Source organism: Hemicordylus capensis, chromosome 4 (assembly GCF_027244095.1).
Source record: "Hemicordylus capensis ecotype Gifberg chromosome 4, rHemCap1.1.pri, whole genome shotgun sequence".
NCBI classification, from domain to species: domain Eukaryota; kingdom Metazoa; phylum Chordata; class Lepidosauria; order Squamata; family Cordylidae; genus Hemicordylus; species Hemicordylus capensis.
In genome coordinates this window covers 60693364-60710231 of record NC_069660.1, presented here as the reverse complement: position 1 = coordinate 60710231, position 16868 = coordinate 60693364, and the positions used below count along the sequence as shown (strand labels likewise).

Genomic DNA, 16868 nt, shown 5'->3' with positions numbered 1-16868 from the left:
CCTATTCGGCTTACTGCTAAAATTGCCCCCCTCCCATGCAAACCTTGCATTTTGGCTCAATGTCTTTTGCATTACATATAAACTGATTTGCTTACTGTGCTGCCAGTTATAAATATTAGGGAAAGCGGAAGAGCTTGTACCATTCACTTCATATAACCTAGAACAAAAAAAAAATCTCATAATAGTGTGAAAGTCTGCCAGTTGGCAGGGCAGTGCTAAGGAGGGCAATTGGCTGGCTGTTATGGTATCTGACCTTCCCAATAGGGGTCCCACCAGTGATAAAGGATAGGATCTGTACCTGGATGGGCTTGGTGTCGTATTCCATCACACAGCTGTTAAATGGGTACTGTACTATAATCACTACTGATCACTGTGTAATCTAAGCTGATAGGCTTTGTATCGCATTATCAGTTCCTTGGCATCATTCATGCTCTTGGTTGCTTTGTGAATGGATGATTTCGGGTATCCATTGCATCTGTTGAGTAGCTTTGGTCTAATTCCGCAAACGCCCCTTTAAACCAGCACTCTATTTCCAACAAGGTCTGAGGCAGTGATCGTCACTATTTTCCAAGCGGGGACCACTTTGGCAAAAAACAACAACACCCCACCCTTCAATAGGAAAGCCATTACTACGCAGTACTGTACTTTCTTTTCTTTTCTTTTTAGTGCTGGGAGGGCCCCTTAACAGAGGCAGCAACCTCTTGGGAAAGGCCATACTTCCCAGTGCTCTGTGTACACCTTTCAAGGTGCAGGGGCTCAAGAGGGGCCCTTTTCCCTTTAAAGGAGCCCCTGGGCCAAGTGCATCACTGCACATTGAGAGAGGCTGACTCTGCATGGTGCTGGGGGACTGTGCAGAGTCTTCAGCTTTGGCTGAAGCTTCACAGAGGTCCAATAAACAATTCGTCAGGGAGCCACACTTTGGATTGATGGTGGCTGCCTGTGGCCCCTGGACTATACAATGAAGAATGCTGGTTTAAGGAGAAAACTAGATGATAGAGGCACTTTTTGTACATTGATGAGGAAGGGGGGCCTTTAAAAAAAACCAAACAGAGTTTAGGCACCAAGTCTCCAATTCAAAGTAGAAAACTGATGTTTGGAGGTAGAACAGGAAAGGGCGTTTTAATCTTTTCCACTTAGGGTGATTTTCACTGGAAAATGGCACATCTTTTGCCCAGCATGGTTAAAATCAGTTTGGGGAGGGAGTATTTTACTGGAAAACAGCACTAGAGGAGAGAACGGTTAAGAGGCGCCCCTTCCAGTGCCAGTTTCCTACTTCAAACTACAACTTAAGTAGCTATCTTAGATTAATAAAAAATTAAAAATAAAACCCCAAAACAAATTGTGGAAGGTTGTGTAATATGTAGTTCCTCCCTTAAGATGCACTTGAAAGTGGAATGTTGGATTGAATGGATGTTTAGTTTGGTTTAGCAGGTCTGCTTTTAACAGTTGCTCTGGAGACAGGTATGGAACCTGAAAACATCAATTGACAGTACAACCTATACTTTGAATGATAGAAGAATTTGCAATTGTTGTACCAGCAATGTAATGTCAAAAGTGGTATGTGGGCTTTCCATTTTTTTGATAAATTATTCCAGAACATCAGTTAATATGCTAGTTTAGTCCAGTAGCCATTCATGGAGAGTCAGAGGAAACCTAGTTAGCTGCGTTATACCGAGTCAGACCATTGGTCCATATAGCTCAGTATTGTCTCTGCTGACTGCCCAGGGTTTGACAGGGTTCTTTCCCCAGCCCTACCTAGAGATGCCGGGAGTAGAACCTGGGACCTCCTGCATGCAAAGGATGTGCTTTTCTGCTGAGCCACAACCTCACCCTCAAGGTCAGCTAAAAGATGTGTAGGTGGGGGACAGGCAATCTTAGCTGAGTTGAAATGCCCTTTAGTTGCATCTTTCTATTCTTTGGTTTCTAGATCTCTGTCGATCATTATTTGTGGCTTCTCCCCCTGGTACTGTTTTTGTTACCCTCTTTGGTTAAATAGCTACACTTTCTTTATTTAAGTAAAACTAATCTTCTTTTAGGTGGGGATTATGTCCACACAAAGCCTTTGAACTTGATTCCTTTCTTAGCATTTAGGTCAAAGCACTGTGCTGTGGAACTGCTTGAAGTGATGCTGGTATCATAGGACAGGTCAAATGAATCATAGGGGAGACCATTCCCCTAATTCTATTGGGGCTACTAATTCTGCCTTTTTGGCACAATTAATTGGCTGCTAAATGTGCCTCTCTGTGCTATTTGGTAGCCTCCAGATCTCAGTGTGCTCATTTTTTCTGTCTTATTTCTAGTGTTGTGAATAGGAATGGGGGCCCTGAGTTTGCTCAATAATAATTGCAATGTAATGCAGTTCAGCTAAAATATTTTCTGTTCTCAACATGGGAGTCAGGGGCAGATCTGCCTTCCTCCCAGATGATCCTTGAAGTCCTTTTCGGCACGTTGCCATGTGCCCACACAATCCATGCTGCACGAAGCAGCACGGATCTCTGGAGGCTGGGACTCATTGCCCCGGCCTCCAGGAATCCCAATATGCACCATGTGGCGAACATGGTGAATTGGGAGATTCCCCCGGGAGTTTGGCACTCTAGGCACCCAACTTCGTGTGTGCTCGGGCTGCCTGCATTCCTAGCATACACACGACCCCATACCTGGGATGAAGCGCACACCCACGCCCTTTAATCCAGGTAAAAGCCTGGGTACAAAACCCGGGCTTGTGGGGAAGGCAGCACTGGGATCAGGTTCGATCCTGGCGCTGCACTAGAACAGCCCTACCTAGGTAGGGCTTCCCTAACCTGGGTGGGGTTGCTCATGTGCATAGCCTTAAGGTCTGCTATCATACTCTTATTTGATCAACTTCCTCTTACATTACCGTATTTTATGGACTATAAGACTCACTTTTTTCCTCGAAAAATATCTGCCAAAATTCAGGAGCGTCTTATATGTTTTAACAGTTTAATATGTTAAAACTCTGAAAAACTGGATTAAAATTAAGGTGCGTCTTATAGTCCGTAGCGTCTTATAGTCTGTAAAATATGGTAATTACCTGCTCAACTTTATCTTCTATGGCTGCAATTCAAAGCATAGGTATGCATGCTTGTGCAGTGCTAAAATTGATGGTTTTCATAGGACCTAACAAGCTTTCCAAAGCAGGATTGTACCTGTATATTAACATCTTCTCGTACTCTCCCTCATCCTGCTTTTTGAAATCCCTAAATAAATTTGTACCATTGTCTTTCATGTAAGGGAAGATAAAATGATTTCTCTTTAATTGTGCATGATTTAATACCAAGTATTTCTTCCTCAGTATGGCCTTCATATCTGTTTTTGTAAGATAGGGCTGATTTGATAAGGGATTTGGTGGTGCACGCTGCAAAGCTGCATTACAGAAAAACTAGTTTTCCTTGAAATGGAACACATTGCAATCACTGTGCAAATTAGAGGATGTTCCTAAGTTTCAACAAATATTAAAAACAAATATTAAAAACAGTTGCTTCAGGAGATTTGATTTCATAATTTCCTTGAGGGAAATTTGATTTAATTTCAATATTACCAGGTTTAACTATTTCAAATAGTTGTTTTGGTGTGTGTACTTTCTGGAAGGTGCAGGCATTGCAGTGTGTGTGTGTTGGTGTTTAAATACTTCAGGAAATGGAATGGTGTGCACACCCATTAGCAGCAGCTTTCTGTCTATAGTGCTTTTACAAAGCTCAGGAGAAACAGGATGGGTGTGTGTGGATGTTTAGGGTTTATCATAAACTCTTCATGTGCAGTGTGCTGTCAAAATGTATCTTGCCCAGACAGTTCAAAATAAAAACATAAGAATTGTTTTTTGCTGGATCAGCCCAAGACCAGTCTAACTTAGCATTCTCTCTCCAATAGTGTCCAGTCAGCTGCCCCTGTAAGCAGGAGAGGTTACCTCTAAACATGACTCTCTCTTTTTTTAAGTGGTAGCTTTCCTAGCTAATAGATGCATCGTTGCCATACCAAGAATTTGACTGCTCCTTGTTAAAGCTATTTAAGCTAGTGGTCACTGCCAAATCTTGTGGTAATGAGTTCTGTATTAATTATGCATTGCATAATTTGTTTATTATATTATAAGCCGTAAGTATGAGAGAACGAATTGTTGCTCATTTGTTCCATTCATAACTTGATAAAATGTAAAGCTGTTCCTGGAAACAGAGCTCAACTCAGAGCTTGAGTTCTGTCTGAACTCAAACAGGTAGACTGCCAAGGAAGCCAGGACTAGCTGAGGCTGATGTAACTTGCATATGAGGGATGGGCAGCATCATTCACCACTTCTACCTAGGTGCTCCTCCCCTGGACTTTTTGCTTTCCAGTTAAGAATGAATGAAACCTCAAATCCAAATCTATTGGTAGGGTGTTATTTATTCCTCTGTATGAAGGATCCTGCCTTCATTTAGGGAAGTGGATTGGATCAGGGTTGATCCTATGAATACTTTGCTTTAAAAATGGATGTATACAAATGTATAGTGTTTTATAGCATTTATAGAAGCCAGGGTTATTGGCAACCACTGCCTGTGATAAGGAAGAATGAAACATCCCATGTTCAGAGGCACTCTGCTACAGAATACCAAATGCCGGGGGGGGAAGAGGACATGGCTGTCCTGCTTGTGTACAGTACTTCCCAGAGACATCTATCTAGCTACTGCTGAAACAGAATAATCCTGTAAGGCTGTTGTTTTCTTACAAGTTATTGACTATGGCCAGGATCTTTGCTCTAGTGCTCATGATCCCTAAAGTTTTTCCACTTTAGATGTTTTCAAATTCAGTATCTAAGTAATGAGTATGAAGTCATTCACACAATCAAAATCTGTGCTCTACCTGGGTTTGGGAGCTGTGTGTGCCCCCAATTTCTGGTTGTGTGGAAGCAAGGTAAGAGGAAAACCTGGGTAGCTTTTCCCCCCTACCTTGCTTCCACACAACCAAAAATTGGAAGAACACACAGCTCCCAAACCCGGGTAGAACACCGATTTTGATAGCGTGAATGACCTCAAAGTGTCTCAAGTTCCATGTATATTGAGCAGATAGAGCAGGTTTGCCTAAATGTGTCCCCTTTATATGGAGGTCCCTAATCTTGGGTCCTCAGATGTAATTGGATTATAACTGTCATCCTCCCCAGCCAAAATAGCCTTCAGGAGTTGCAGTCCAACAACATCTGGAGACCCAAGGTTGAGAACCCCAGTTTATAACATTCGAGACCATCAAGCTCATCAAATTCTTTTGTCAAGAAATGAGTTAGCTAGCAAATAAGATGCGAAATGTTTGAGATATAAGGCACAGGTAAATTTGGAGAGGAAGGAGCGTAAACCAGTAGTGAGGCCTCAAATCTCATGGTGAAGTATAATCCCTGCTAGTTCTTGCTTCTAGTTTGCCAGCCAATCAGTGGCTCTTTCCCAACTCCTACCACCCACTGTGTTGCCATGATCCTTTACAAATACATATGGTCTGTACTGCCAAAGCACAAGAAACAAAATATTTATTTTGAAACCACAATCAAACCCAGTCTATGCCCGTAAGTAGTGAAGCGGGATGGGGTGGGGGGTTCATTAAAAAGAGAGTGGTCCAAAACTGTCTTTGGGGAGTCTGTTCATGTGCAAGGGGACTCTGAGGCCTTTCTTTTGGTCACAGGCTCCTTGACTCCCAACGAGCCACTTCTGGAACTTGGCAGGAGGAGAGAGAAGAGTGTGGTCCGCATCATGGAGCATGGAGCTGTGGCTAGAGACAAAAGTGGGGTGGTGGGGGAATGCCTCCATAACCCATGGGAGTACCTGTGCATGTTAAAAAGTGTCGGTTTGAATCCTGGCCACAGTGAATAAATATCTCTGTACCAAATCAGGTACATTAAAAGTAACTATCCATTTTCCCATCTGCTTCTGGCAAGGCGCAGAATTTAATAATGTGTGCAAGCATCCATCTCTCTCTTTCTTTCTCATATCCACCTTCTGTTTTTGCAAGATTTGAGTCTGCAAATCAGAAGGTCAGATCAGTATTGTTGGTTTATTGTAGCTTTACAAAGTGGAACATAGGAAGCTGCCATATAGTGCGTCAGACCCTTGGTCTATCTAGATCAGTATTGTCTACACAGCCTGGCAGCGGCTTCTCCAAGGTTGCAGGCAGGAATCTCTCTCAGCCCTATCTTGGAGAAGCCAGAGAGGGAACTTGAAACCTTCTGCTCTTCCCAGAGCGGCTTCATCCCCTGAGGGGAATATCTTGCAGTGCTCACACATCAAGTCTCATTCATATGCGATCAGGGCAGACCCTGATTAGCTAAGGGGTCAAGTCATGCTTGCTACCACATGACCAGCTCTCCTCTCCTAAGACCAGCTCTCTCAGTGAGGTGGTATACTCTTCTGCTTTTGTTTTATTTTTTTGCTCTTTTACTTTGTTTCTGTATTGAGACTCTCCCTGAACTGCCCCGGGAGTCCCAAACAGGGGACGCCCAGGCAGATCTGTTCATAAAACCTCAAACGTTTAATCTTTTGCATTTCATGACTCAGCAATGACTCTTCAAAAATGGGGGAAAGGGCGTTTATTGACTAAGCAAGGCAAGTCATTAAGGCCAACACATACCACATATTTCTTAGGAAATGATGTACATCCTGTCATCTAAAATAGGTTAAATTGCAAGGCAGCTATGGTTTTGTTTTTTGTTTTTTAACTGGCATTATAGTAAGTGCTTGAGAAAATAAATGGCATATCAATTAACCTTTCAAATCATAGTATCTCTGTTTGTTTGATAGTTGCCATGAGACTGTTTGATTATCAGTGCAATGTAGCCATGGTAAGGACAGGATGCAAAACTGTTTGCTTCCTTTCGTATAGGTGCTGAAAGCATAATCTAGATTCTGGGATACAAAATGTCCTTTGGAGTTCTGCTTTCCAGAGAATATCAGGGGTTTTGTGTCTTAGCAAATATAGATCTTATAGACTTCTTTTCTGACCAAGATGCAGAATTGTTATTGGGAAACTTCAGATTCTGTCACCATTTTTCGAGAAACCAATAATGCATTTTTGAAGCGCTCAATCTTATGAATCAGAATTCTTCATCTTTCTGCTTTTTAAACATGTTGATATTTAAAAAGCAGTGTAGTGAAAGCAATTTGTTGGGGGGGGGGGGAACTATGGAAGCCACAAAAACCACAAAGAGGTCAATTGCTTTAGTTGTAGCTGAACAAAAGAGACTGGAAATCTTGGCCAACAATTATCTTGGTGGGCCAGTCTAGGTTAACCACACACTTTAATTATGCTTTCTCTCTTTCTCTGTGTGCAGGTTCCAATGATTCTGGTTGGCAATAAATGTGACCTGGAAGACGAACGTGTAGTTGGCAAAGAACAGGGACAGAACTTAGCAAGACAGTGGTGTAACTGTGCCTTTCTAGAGTCATCTGCAAAGTCTAAAATCAATGTTAACGAGGTAACTATCAACTGATATTGGACAAAGTAGTATACAAATTACATTTGGTGTCTGTCTGTCTGTCATACCACTCCTGGTATATAGATTCTTGTAGTCCCATGGTATTGGCCATTTGCACCTCTCAGAAACCTACATCTTTGTGGTTCCATTGTGAAGGGTTTCTTAAGGGATGCTTTTTGCATTGCCACCACTGCTGTTTTGGTTACAGAACTGCATTCATTAAAAGTGAAACTTGCGGCAGGACAAATGGCCAGTGCAAAGCACACAAGCCCCTTTTGCAGCATATTAGTATTTAGCTCTTCTGATCATCAATATATGATTCATTCTGCTATCAAGTTACCTTTAGTGAAAGCTTAATCCCTTAACTCAGAGCTCTGTGTGTGTGTGCACACACACACATATACCAGCAGCTGTTGCTTTAGAGAAGAACTAATCATAGTGCTTTAATGGGTTTTGCCATGTTTGCTTTGCAAGCACCTGTATAAATAGGTGTGCCATGCACCACATTTTAATCTTGTGCCCAGAGTTCGCACTTATGTGTCCCTTGGAAATCAGATAGGTCAGTATGGAGGAATTGTGCAAGTTTCAAGGTGTATAAAGATGGAGGTGTATAAAGATGTATAAAGATGGAGATCTTAAGCAGTGGAGGAGGAGCCAGAGTCTGCTGGAAAGGTCTATTAAACCACAGACTCCCAATGAAGTTAATTTCATTAAATAAGTAAATGCATTTCTCTGTAGTCAATACTCAGCTTGTAAGCAACAAAGCGTTATTTCAGGGTAACACAATATGGTAGTTTGCGTTAACCCTAGTTTGAGTTTTAGATGTATAGGCAAACCATGGGTTGTGCAGCTTTCTTCATTTCTTGCATATTTTGACACTCCTGGTACTATCTGGAACAGCAGCCTCTGAGGTTGCAGCAATGATTGGTTTAAAGCCAAACCTTTCAACTGCCATGCAGCTATTGGAAGGGAGATGCCAGAGAGTTGGGGGTTAGTCCTGCTTTGCTATCCCAGACTTGGAAGTATGAGACACGCCGATTCCCAGGAGTAGGTTGTCCCTTTTGGCACAGCAACTGAACCAAGGCATGGGGTTTGCATGCATGGATCATAGGAACATAGGAAGCTGCCATATACAGAGTCAGACCATTGGTCTATCTAGCTCAGTCTTGTCTACACAGACTGGCAGCGGCTTCTCCAAAGTTGCAAGCAGGAATCTCTCTCAGCCCTCTCTTGGAGAAGCCAGGGAGGGAACTTGAAACCTTCTGCTCTTCCCAGACTGGCTCCATCCCCTGAGGGGAATATCTTACAGTGCTCACACATGTAGTCTCCCATTCAAATGCAACCAGGGTGGACCCTATTTCGCTAAGGAGACATCTTGAGAGGAGGTGGACACCAATGTTTTTATGCTGAAGGGCAGAATATAAATTGATTTTTATTTTTTTAAAAATGTCAAATATAGTGAAGGAAGTCGAGCACTAGCCTGGTACTGAAGTCCCTCCTCTCTATTCTGGACTTTGAGTGACTTGGATCAAGTCTTCTAATAAATGCATCAGGTCTCAGTCAGCCTCACTTCTCCATCTGTTAAATGGGAATACTGTATGTCTGCCTCAGTGGTGGCTGGTGTGGGCGTCGCCAGCAGGATGGCAGGAGGCACCTTTAAGTGTATATTAGTAGGTGCTTCCCTCCCGAACCCCTGCACTTGAAAGCTCTCCTCGGCGGTGGCAGCACACTACCCAGCACCCACTGCGGCGGCGGATCAGCTCCATCACTCAGCTGGCGGAGGCCATTTGCATGGCCAGCAAATGGCCTCCATGCATGTGCAGAGGCCAGCTGAGTGGCAGAGCTGATCCTCCGCCACCGTGGGTGCTTGGTGGCACACTGCTGCTGGGGAGAGCTTTCTGGTGCGGCGGTTCAGGAGGTAAGCACCTATTAATTTACACTGACAGGTGCCTCCTGGCGGCAGCAGCTGCACCAGCCACTACTGGTCTGCCCGATTAGCTGCCCTGGCCTCGCGCTTCTTTACTCCCCTGCACTCTTATGCTGCGAATCCAGGCATGTAGACTGCACTGTGCACACTGGCCCCATATTTCCTCTTTCAGTCTTGTGAATAGCTGAGGGTGGAGCAGGAATCAGTGTCTGCCAGATCACTCCAGTGGTGTCTTTTGAGGATTGGATAGGCTAAAACAAAGCTTCTAGTCCCATATATATGGGCCTTGTGGACCAGTCTGAGATATGTAACTACCGTGTTTCCCCGAAAATAAGACAGTGTCTTATATTAATTTTAGCCCCAAAAAATGCACTAGGGCATATTAGCGGTACATCAGAAATTACTGCTAGGTCTTACTTTCAGGGTAGGTCTTACTTTTGGGGAAACAGGGTATTCCATGGCTATGTTTGATTCACACGGAGATTACAAAACACTTCAGAGACTTAAACTGTGAATAAGGTATAGGGTTTCTGAGTAATCTTTATCAGAAAAAAAAAATGTAGACCCCCTCTGCCTGCACACATGTCCCTACTGGGATTCTCCCTAAAATTTTCTCTGGTCTCTCCAGAGCAATCTTTGAGCTCCCAGCTCTGTTGAGCATCTAGCGAGAAGCCAGGTTGACTTTACTGGAGTACAAGCTAATATGTTTTGCCCTTAGGCTGACAGCATAAAAACCATGTAAACCTAGTGGGAAGGGAGTGTGAGAAACCTAAATGCTGTTATCGAGTGTTTTTGTGCAGAGTGAGAGAGATGCTGGCTTTATCGGGCTTTTTGGAAGCACTTGACTGCGCTTCAGGCTTTTGTTTTGTGTTTTCTTTTGTTTTTAAGATGATATCATGGCAGTATCCAGTTTCGAAGTACTGAAGTTCAGACAAAGTACTATAGATTGAGATCTTGTTCAAATGTATGGGCCATGTGGGGTTAGGGGGGGAAGGGTGTTAAGTGGGGTTTTCAGTGAGCCTCAATACTATAGTAGCATTCCTACAAAGCTCATCTAATCCAAGGCATGTTTGCATACATCCTCCAGTTCCTGGTTGGACACTGCAGTGCACAGCTAGGAATCTGGAGGGAAATCCCTGCAAAAGGAAGGTACCTTTTCCCCCCAGGCCACACTCATACCAACAGCTGAAGCCAGTCTTGCAGACATTGCCCTGTCAATTGGAGTAAATACTAGATGGAGCAGTGGTCTGACTTGATATAGGGTGGCTGCAAATGGCCATATGACAGCCCTACATTTAAGAAGAATGGCCGCAGATCACTCATTTCACAAGAGGAATAACTGGACCTTAATGGTTGACCATTCTCTCTTGCTGACTCTTCTTGCTAGGTGGTCCTTGTATATACAGCAAGAGTTCAGAAATAATATTCTGCCATAGTTCAGACAGATAAGAAAAGGGCTGCCCAAAGCAAAAGGAGTGACCAGCTGCCAATCTTCTTAAATGCAGAGCTGTCAAATGACCATTTGCACTGTGTTTGTCTTGCCTTTGTGGCAAGGTGATTTTTATCCATAGGGAATTTTAGAGATTTCCTGTCCTACTTTATGATGCAGCCAGCGGAAAGCAGTTACAGCTAGACCATTGCTGGGGAAGCCCCGTAGGAAGCATAGATCTTCAGAGCCTTGACCGGATTGCAGTAGCCCTGGCACAGGATTAAGATGTCTGACCAGTGTCCCCTCTAACAAGGATTCCCAGATGTTGTTGACTACAACTCCCAGAATCCCCAGCTGCAATGGCTTTTGCTTTTGGATTATGGGAATTGTAGTCAACAACATCTGGGAGTCCCTGTTAGAAGGAACACTGTGCCTGACCCAGATTAAAGTTGGGGAAGTAGTGAGAGCAGTCTAGCTGTCTCCCCTTTCTTTGATCCCATTTATTTCTCATCTTCTCAATTAGTTTAGCCAAAACCCTTTAGATCATTGCACAGAATTGCATCAAAGGTGGCTGTTCTCTCACTCTCGCTTTTCTAATTGCGCCCTGTACTTATCTCCTTTTTCTCTCACAGATCTTTTATGATCTCGTCAGACAGATAAATAGAAAAACACCAGTGGAAAAGAAGAAGCCTAAAAAGAAATCATGTCTGCTGCTCTAGACCCACAGCTGCAGCAGCTCTGAGCCAGGTGAGCCACTGTCCAAAGCATACAGCTCAATTGTCTGTCCTCTTATTTCCCTGGTCATAATGGTTAGAGAGCTTGGAGGGGAGGTTCCTTTAGCTTCCCCACCTGCAGCGGAAGTGCGCAGGTGAGAGCACTGCTAATTAATATTGTCTGGAGACATGGAGTTAAAGTTCTAAATAAAGTAGATTTTTTAGGAAATCCATCAGGGAGATAGATTAAGGCCTACATGCCTTGCTGCTAGTTACATACAGGAAGAAGGGCGAGATGGACGTCTCTCTCTCCCGGTGAGAGAATGAAACCTCAGACTATCAGTTTAACAAAAGAGAAGTAGAGTAGACAAAGCATAGTCAGAGAGGGGATTCCCTTGCTCACTTTCTCGTCAATACCTTCAGGAGCTGCATCTCCAACAGTAATCATGTGGCCTTCCAGGGACTTGGGCTGGTACTTGTGTGTTTGTCTCCCCCCCCCATCCCCCCACTCTCTCCAGCTGCTATGTGATGTAAGGATAGTTATAAACTTTAGGGAGGGGTGTGTGGAGGCTGCCTGGTTTCTTTTGGCAAAGAAATGAGAAGCTGCCAAACATTCCAGGTTTGGGGTACATGCTATAAATAGTTGTCCTGTGTAATTTGACCAAGCATTCTCTGTGCTCCGGTAGTTATAAAGGATGCCTCAAAAATCTTATTTTCCCCAGGTTTCAAAGCCTAGAAAGAAATATCTCTCACACTATAAGCTTGTCACAGTGCTTGCTATTTTACATTCTTCTTTGCACTCCTCCTTGCTCTCTTGCCAGTCCCTCCCCTACCCTTTCCCACATCCCCAATCACTTTTCAGGGATGATGGCACAGTGACTACCCTTGTATGCAGAACTACACACACTGTCTATTGCAGACCTGCTCAACTTAGCCCCACCCATCTGTTTCTGGACTACAGCTCCCATAATCCCCAGCCACAGTGGCCAATAGCCAGGGATTATGAGAGTTGTAGGCTAACATCTGCAGGAGGGCCAAAGTTGAGCAGTCCCAGTCAACTTAGAGATATTGATAAGAAGGTGACTTTTAAAATAGCCACCTTTGCAGTGGGCACAGCCAAGATTCATTAACAGATCCTGAGAAATGAGTTGATAGGCTGCAGAGGTGACAAAAATAGCTGATATCATTGTTTTATGTGCAGTCTTGATGTACTGTTTTCTTGTGGGTCTGTATGGTTGTCCCCAGTACACTGTAAGGCAATATTCCTGTTGCACAGCAAAGACTGGTTTAACTAGCTACACTGAGTCCCAGCTCTGCCGACAGTTTGCCCATATCTCTGCACATCAAAATCCTTGGCCAAAAGAAATGTCCAGTAGAAAGTCTCCCCTTTCTCCCTTGGCTCTCCCACTGGGCCAGGCAGTAGTTCTTGCTGTTCATAAAGCATAGGAAGCAGAACTTACCGTACTTCTCCAGGTCCCTAGAGATGTGGGTGATATAAAGAGGCATAATGTGTGTGGTCTCATCCCCTGCCCCCTTTCCCACCCATCTGAATGCAGAAGACGAGCTTAAACTAAATTATGTGGCGGTGGCTTCACAAGGTTTACACTGGGCGAGGTGGGTGGGCAATGATATTGTGAGCAGCCTTGGAGGGTGACAGAAAACAGCAATCTTTTGCGACCCCTCCCTTTTCCTGTGCTCTAGGCAGTGGCCAATATGCCATCAGTATGCACACTCAGGTTTGCAGTGCATGCACATTTCCTCTTGACATTGAACTGCCACCTGCTGACTCCTTAGTATTTGGCATCTAGTTCTTAACCTCCCTCCTATTTGATCCTGTGTGTGTGTGTGTGTGTGTGTGTGTGTGTGTGTGTGTGTGTGTAAAACAGGAATACCAAATACAGATGCACTGTTGTGTTCTTTCCCCTTTTCCCCACATTTGCATAGAGAAGAACTGTTTGAGCAATCGCATTCTCAGTTATGCCATCCTAAACAAAAATTGCATATAGCCATCTTGGTCCAATGCACGGGGGGAGGGTGGAATCGAGAAGTCCCAGTCAGACAGCCGTGATTCTCTGTCCCTGTTGCCTTGGGTGTAACCTACGCCTAACCAAGCACAACCTAGCCTGATTAAGTCTGCGTAAGATTTCCCATGATCTTTTATGGGAAAGATTGTGCAGACTTTTATCAGGCTTGGCAACATTCTTTTCTCTCCCCCCACCCCCCATTTATTTTTTATGCTTAGCATCCAGCCTGATAAGAGTTTTGATGAACTCCAAAGCTTTTAATTGGTCCCAATAAAGGTATTTATATCTTCAAAGTATTTGTAGAAGATTTACAAAGCCACTAAAAATACCCAACACTCCATAACAGCAATAAAATGTAAAAGCAAGTGCATCATTACAAAAAGGATGTAACTGGTGGTGCAGCAGTAATAAGACAGCAACTTAATTGTTCTATTAACTGCACAGGCAAATAAAGCTGCCTTATCCTGGTGCCTAAAGCTGAGCCACCTAATGGCGCAGCGGGGAAATGCTTGACTTACATGAGGAAGGTTGCCGGTTCGAATCCCCGCTGGTACTCTATCGGGCAGCAGCAATAATATAAGAAGATGCTGAAAGGCATCCTCTCAATGCTACACGGGAGGAGGCAATGGTAAACCCCTCCTGTATTCTACCAAAGAAAACTACACCTTTAAAGATGGGCACCAAGTGAACATAGGGAGGGAAGTTCCAAAATAAGGTGGCACCAGAAAAGGCGGTGGGGTGGGGTGCCACTTCTGGTCACCACCTAACATCTGATGGTGGGGTGGGGGGACATCCACAGATGATTGTAACCAATGTGCAGGTTTGTATGGGAGCAGGTGGTCCCTTGGAAGCCTTGGTCCTAAACCATCCACAGCAATGTTCTTCGTTGCAAGGCCTGAGGGCCAGTTGCAGCCCCTATCAACACGATGTGTGACTCCCTGTCTAATTCTTTATTACTCATTCCTATTGCCAGAAGCTGAATAGTCTACACAGTCTCCCTGGCACTTTCTCACTGTGCAGTGCTGGGCTTTGCCCAGCACTGGGTAGAGGGAGCTCCTTTGAGGAAAGTTGAACCCTCTTGAGCCCCTGCACCATCTTGGAAGGTGGGCACGGAGTGCTGGGATATGTAGCCCTTCTTATTGCTTTCCTTCTAGAGCTCTTCTCCCCTTTTTAAAGGGCCCTCCCGGCACTGCAGAAAGCTCAGTACTGTGCGGTCAGCACAGTGGGCAATGGCTCTCACGTGGAAGGTTTTTCCCCAAAGTGACCTCCACTTGAAAAATAGTGAAGAACACTGCTAGGTGCTTTGCAGATTAGACCCTGTAGTGGGGTCAGGACATATCTCTGAAGTGTGCTTCCACACTTCCTGTGTTGTGATGCCACAGTTCCTACTCTGGCAGCAGGGTGCCGTTCATATTTCCAATGCCTTGTTTCGAATTTAATCGCTGCGATATAGTGCTTTGATGTAATATATCCAGCGTAAAGAAGTTGCTGTTTTGGGGGGGTTGTTAGTTTTCGCGAGACTGCTCCCCCTGCTGGTTATGTTTTGAATGCGATTTTCCTGAACGGAAACATTTTGCTGCTGTTGAGCAGCTCACCCGGAAAGCGCCCTATAGTTTCACCATGTGTGCAGTTACCCTACTGTGTCTTTGAATGTTTTCCAGTGGAGCTCTTAGACCTGGACTCAGTGAAACAACCAGCATCCCTTTCTAAATTTTTTCTTTCAAATGATGTTTTGAGAGAGTACCTGAAACCCTTCCTTCAAATCCTTGACTTAAGAGTACTTTCAAGTCTTTAACTTAGAAAATAAATAAATACTAGTATGCTCAGAGTTGGGCGGTAACTCTCCCTCCTTGTCTGTTTGCCCAGGATTACAGGAATGAAGAACTGTTGCCTAATTTGGAAAGTGCCAGCATTCCAGACTTCAAAGAACTACACCACGAATTAGCAACATATCTGAAGAGGCTTCTGTTTTTATATATTATGTGAAGAATTTAGATCTTATAATGGTTTGCACAAAGGTCCCTGGGGAAAAGAAAAGAACATGGCTCTGTGTATATCTCTTGGAAATTAAAGACAATAGTACTTCTCCTTTGCAATAGCAGTTAACAGATGTGATAATAAATATAATTGACTCTAGTTGTATGATTATACAAAAGAGCATGGATGCATTTCAAATGTTAGGTATTGCTACTATAATTTCATATTGACCTCTTATAATTCCTCTCCCATCCAGCACTAAAAATGGTCAGTCACTTTTAATAGTTTATATCTATCATGATATAACTATTCAGACTTTACCCTTTGAACTCACTGCAGCAGATAACTTTCTAAGTCATTGACTTCATTTTATATTTAAAAAGTTATGGAATATCATTATTTTCATTCTGCCATTATATTCTAATTAAAATTGTGCATAATGCTTTGGGGGGGAAATGGGTCTTTTTATAGGAAAAAAAACCCCTGGGATTACTGATTTCTATGGCTTTGAAAGCTAAAATATATAATATACTAAACCAACTCTAATATTGCTTCTTGTGTTTTACTGTCACAGATTAAATTACAGCTTTTATGAATGATTAAATTTTAGTACATTTTCATTTTGTTTGTGTGTTTCTGTTCCAGGTTTTAGGTTTGGTATTTTGATTAAAAATCTGTAATAGTAAATACTAGCAAGACACATTGTACAACTCCCACTTATTTCAGTAGGACTTGCTCTGGAAATGTTCCCAGTAGATGGTGACCAAAATAGGCAGATGATTGTTTCCATTGCATAGAATTCTGTTGGCTAGCCTGTGCATGCTTTTGAGCTTCATAGAACTCTTCAGGCAGAAATGATATCAAAATAGTTAACACATAAGGAAATGGGATTGGCTCATTTTGGAGAGCCCACAGTCATATTAGATAATACAATTATTAATAAACTATTAATGCATCTAACAGATATGACACAACGAAGGATTGAGATTGTGAACTCAAGATGTTTTTTTAGTTTGTTTATAATAAAATTTATTTTTAAATCTGTATTCTGCTTTTCACATCGCAACCCTGAAGCAGCTAATAGTGTAATTAAAAACAAAATACAAATTACAATAAAATCACAGAAAAACCAAGAATATAAAAGACAGGTGCAAAATTGCACCTTGCTCAGTAAAGACCCACTGAAATAAAGATGTCTAAAGCAATTTCTGGGAGGACATAAGGAAAAAGGTAGACAGGTTGGGAGGAGGGGTGGGGGTTAGCCCGGGTCCCTGTACATACAAGGGGCCTGCACTGCAACACAGCAACAGAGATTCTTCTAGTTTCTAGGGGCAGAGGTACAACGCTTGAGAGA

At 43.2% G+C, this 16868-nt stretch overlaps 1 protein-coding gene across 3 annotated transcripts in view; it reads left to right on the top strand.

Moving 5' to 3' along the window:
* Positions 1-16558, top strand: part of RAP1A (RAP1A, member of RAS oncogene family) — a 145536-nt gene extending 128978 nt beyond the window's left edge. For all 3 annotated transcript variants that reach the window (XM_053250696.1, XM_053250697.1, XM_053250698.1), the window contains exons 7-9: positions 7301-7444; positions 11433-11547; positions 15404-16558. In XM_053250696.1, coding sequence (XP_053106671.1) covers positions 7301-7444; positions 11433-11519 — 231 coding nt within the window. In that variant the 3' untranslated portion in view covers positions 11520-11547; positions 15404-16558. The remainder of the gene's footprint in view (positions 1-7300; positions 7445-11432; positions 11548-15403) is intronic.
* Positions 16559-16868: the final 310 nt, after the last annotated feature.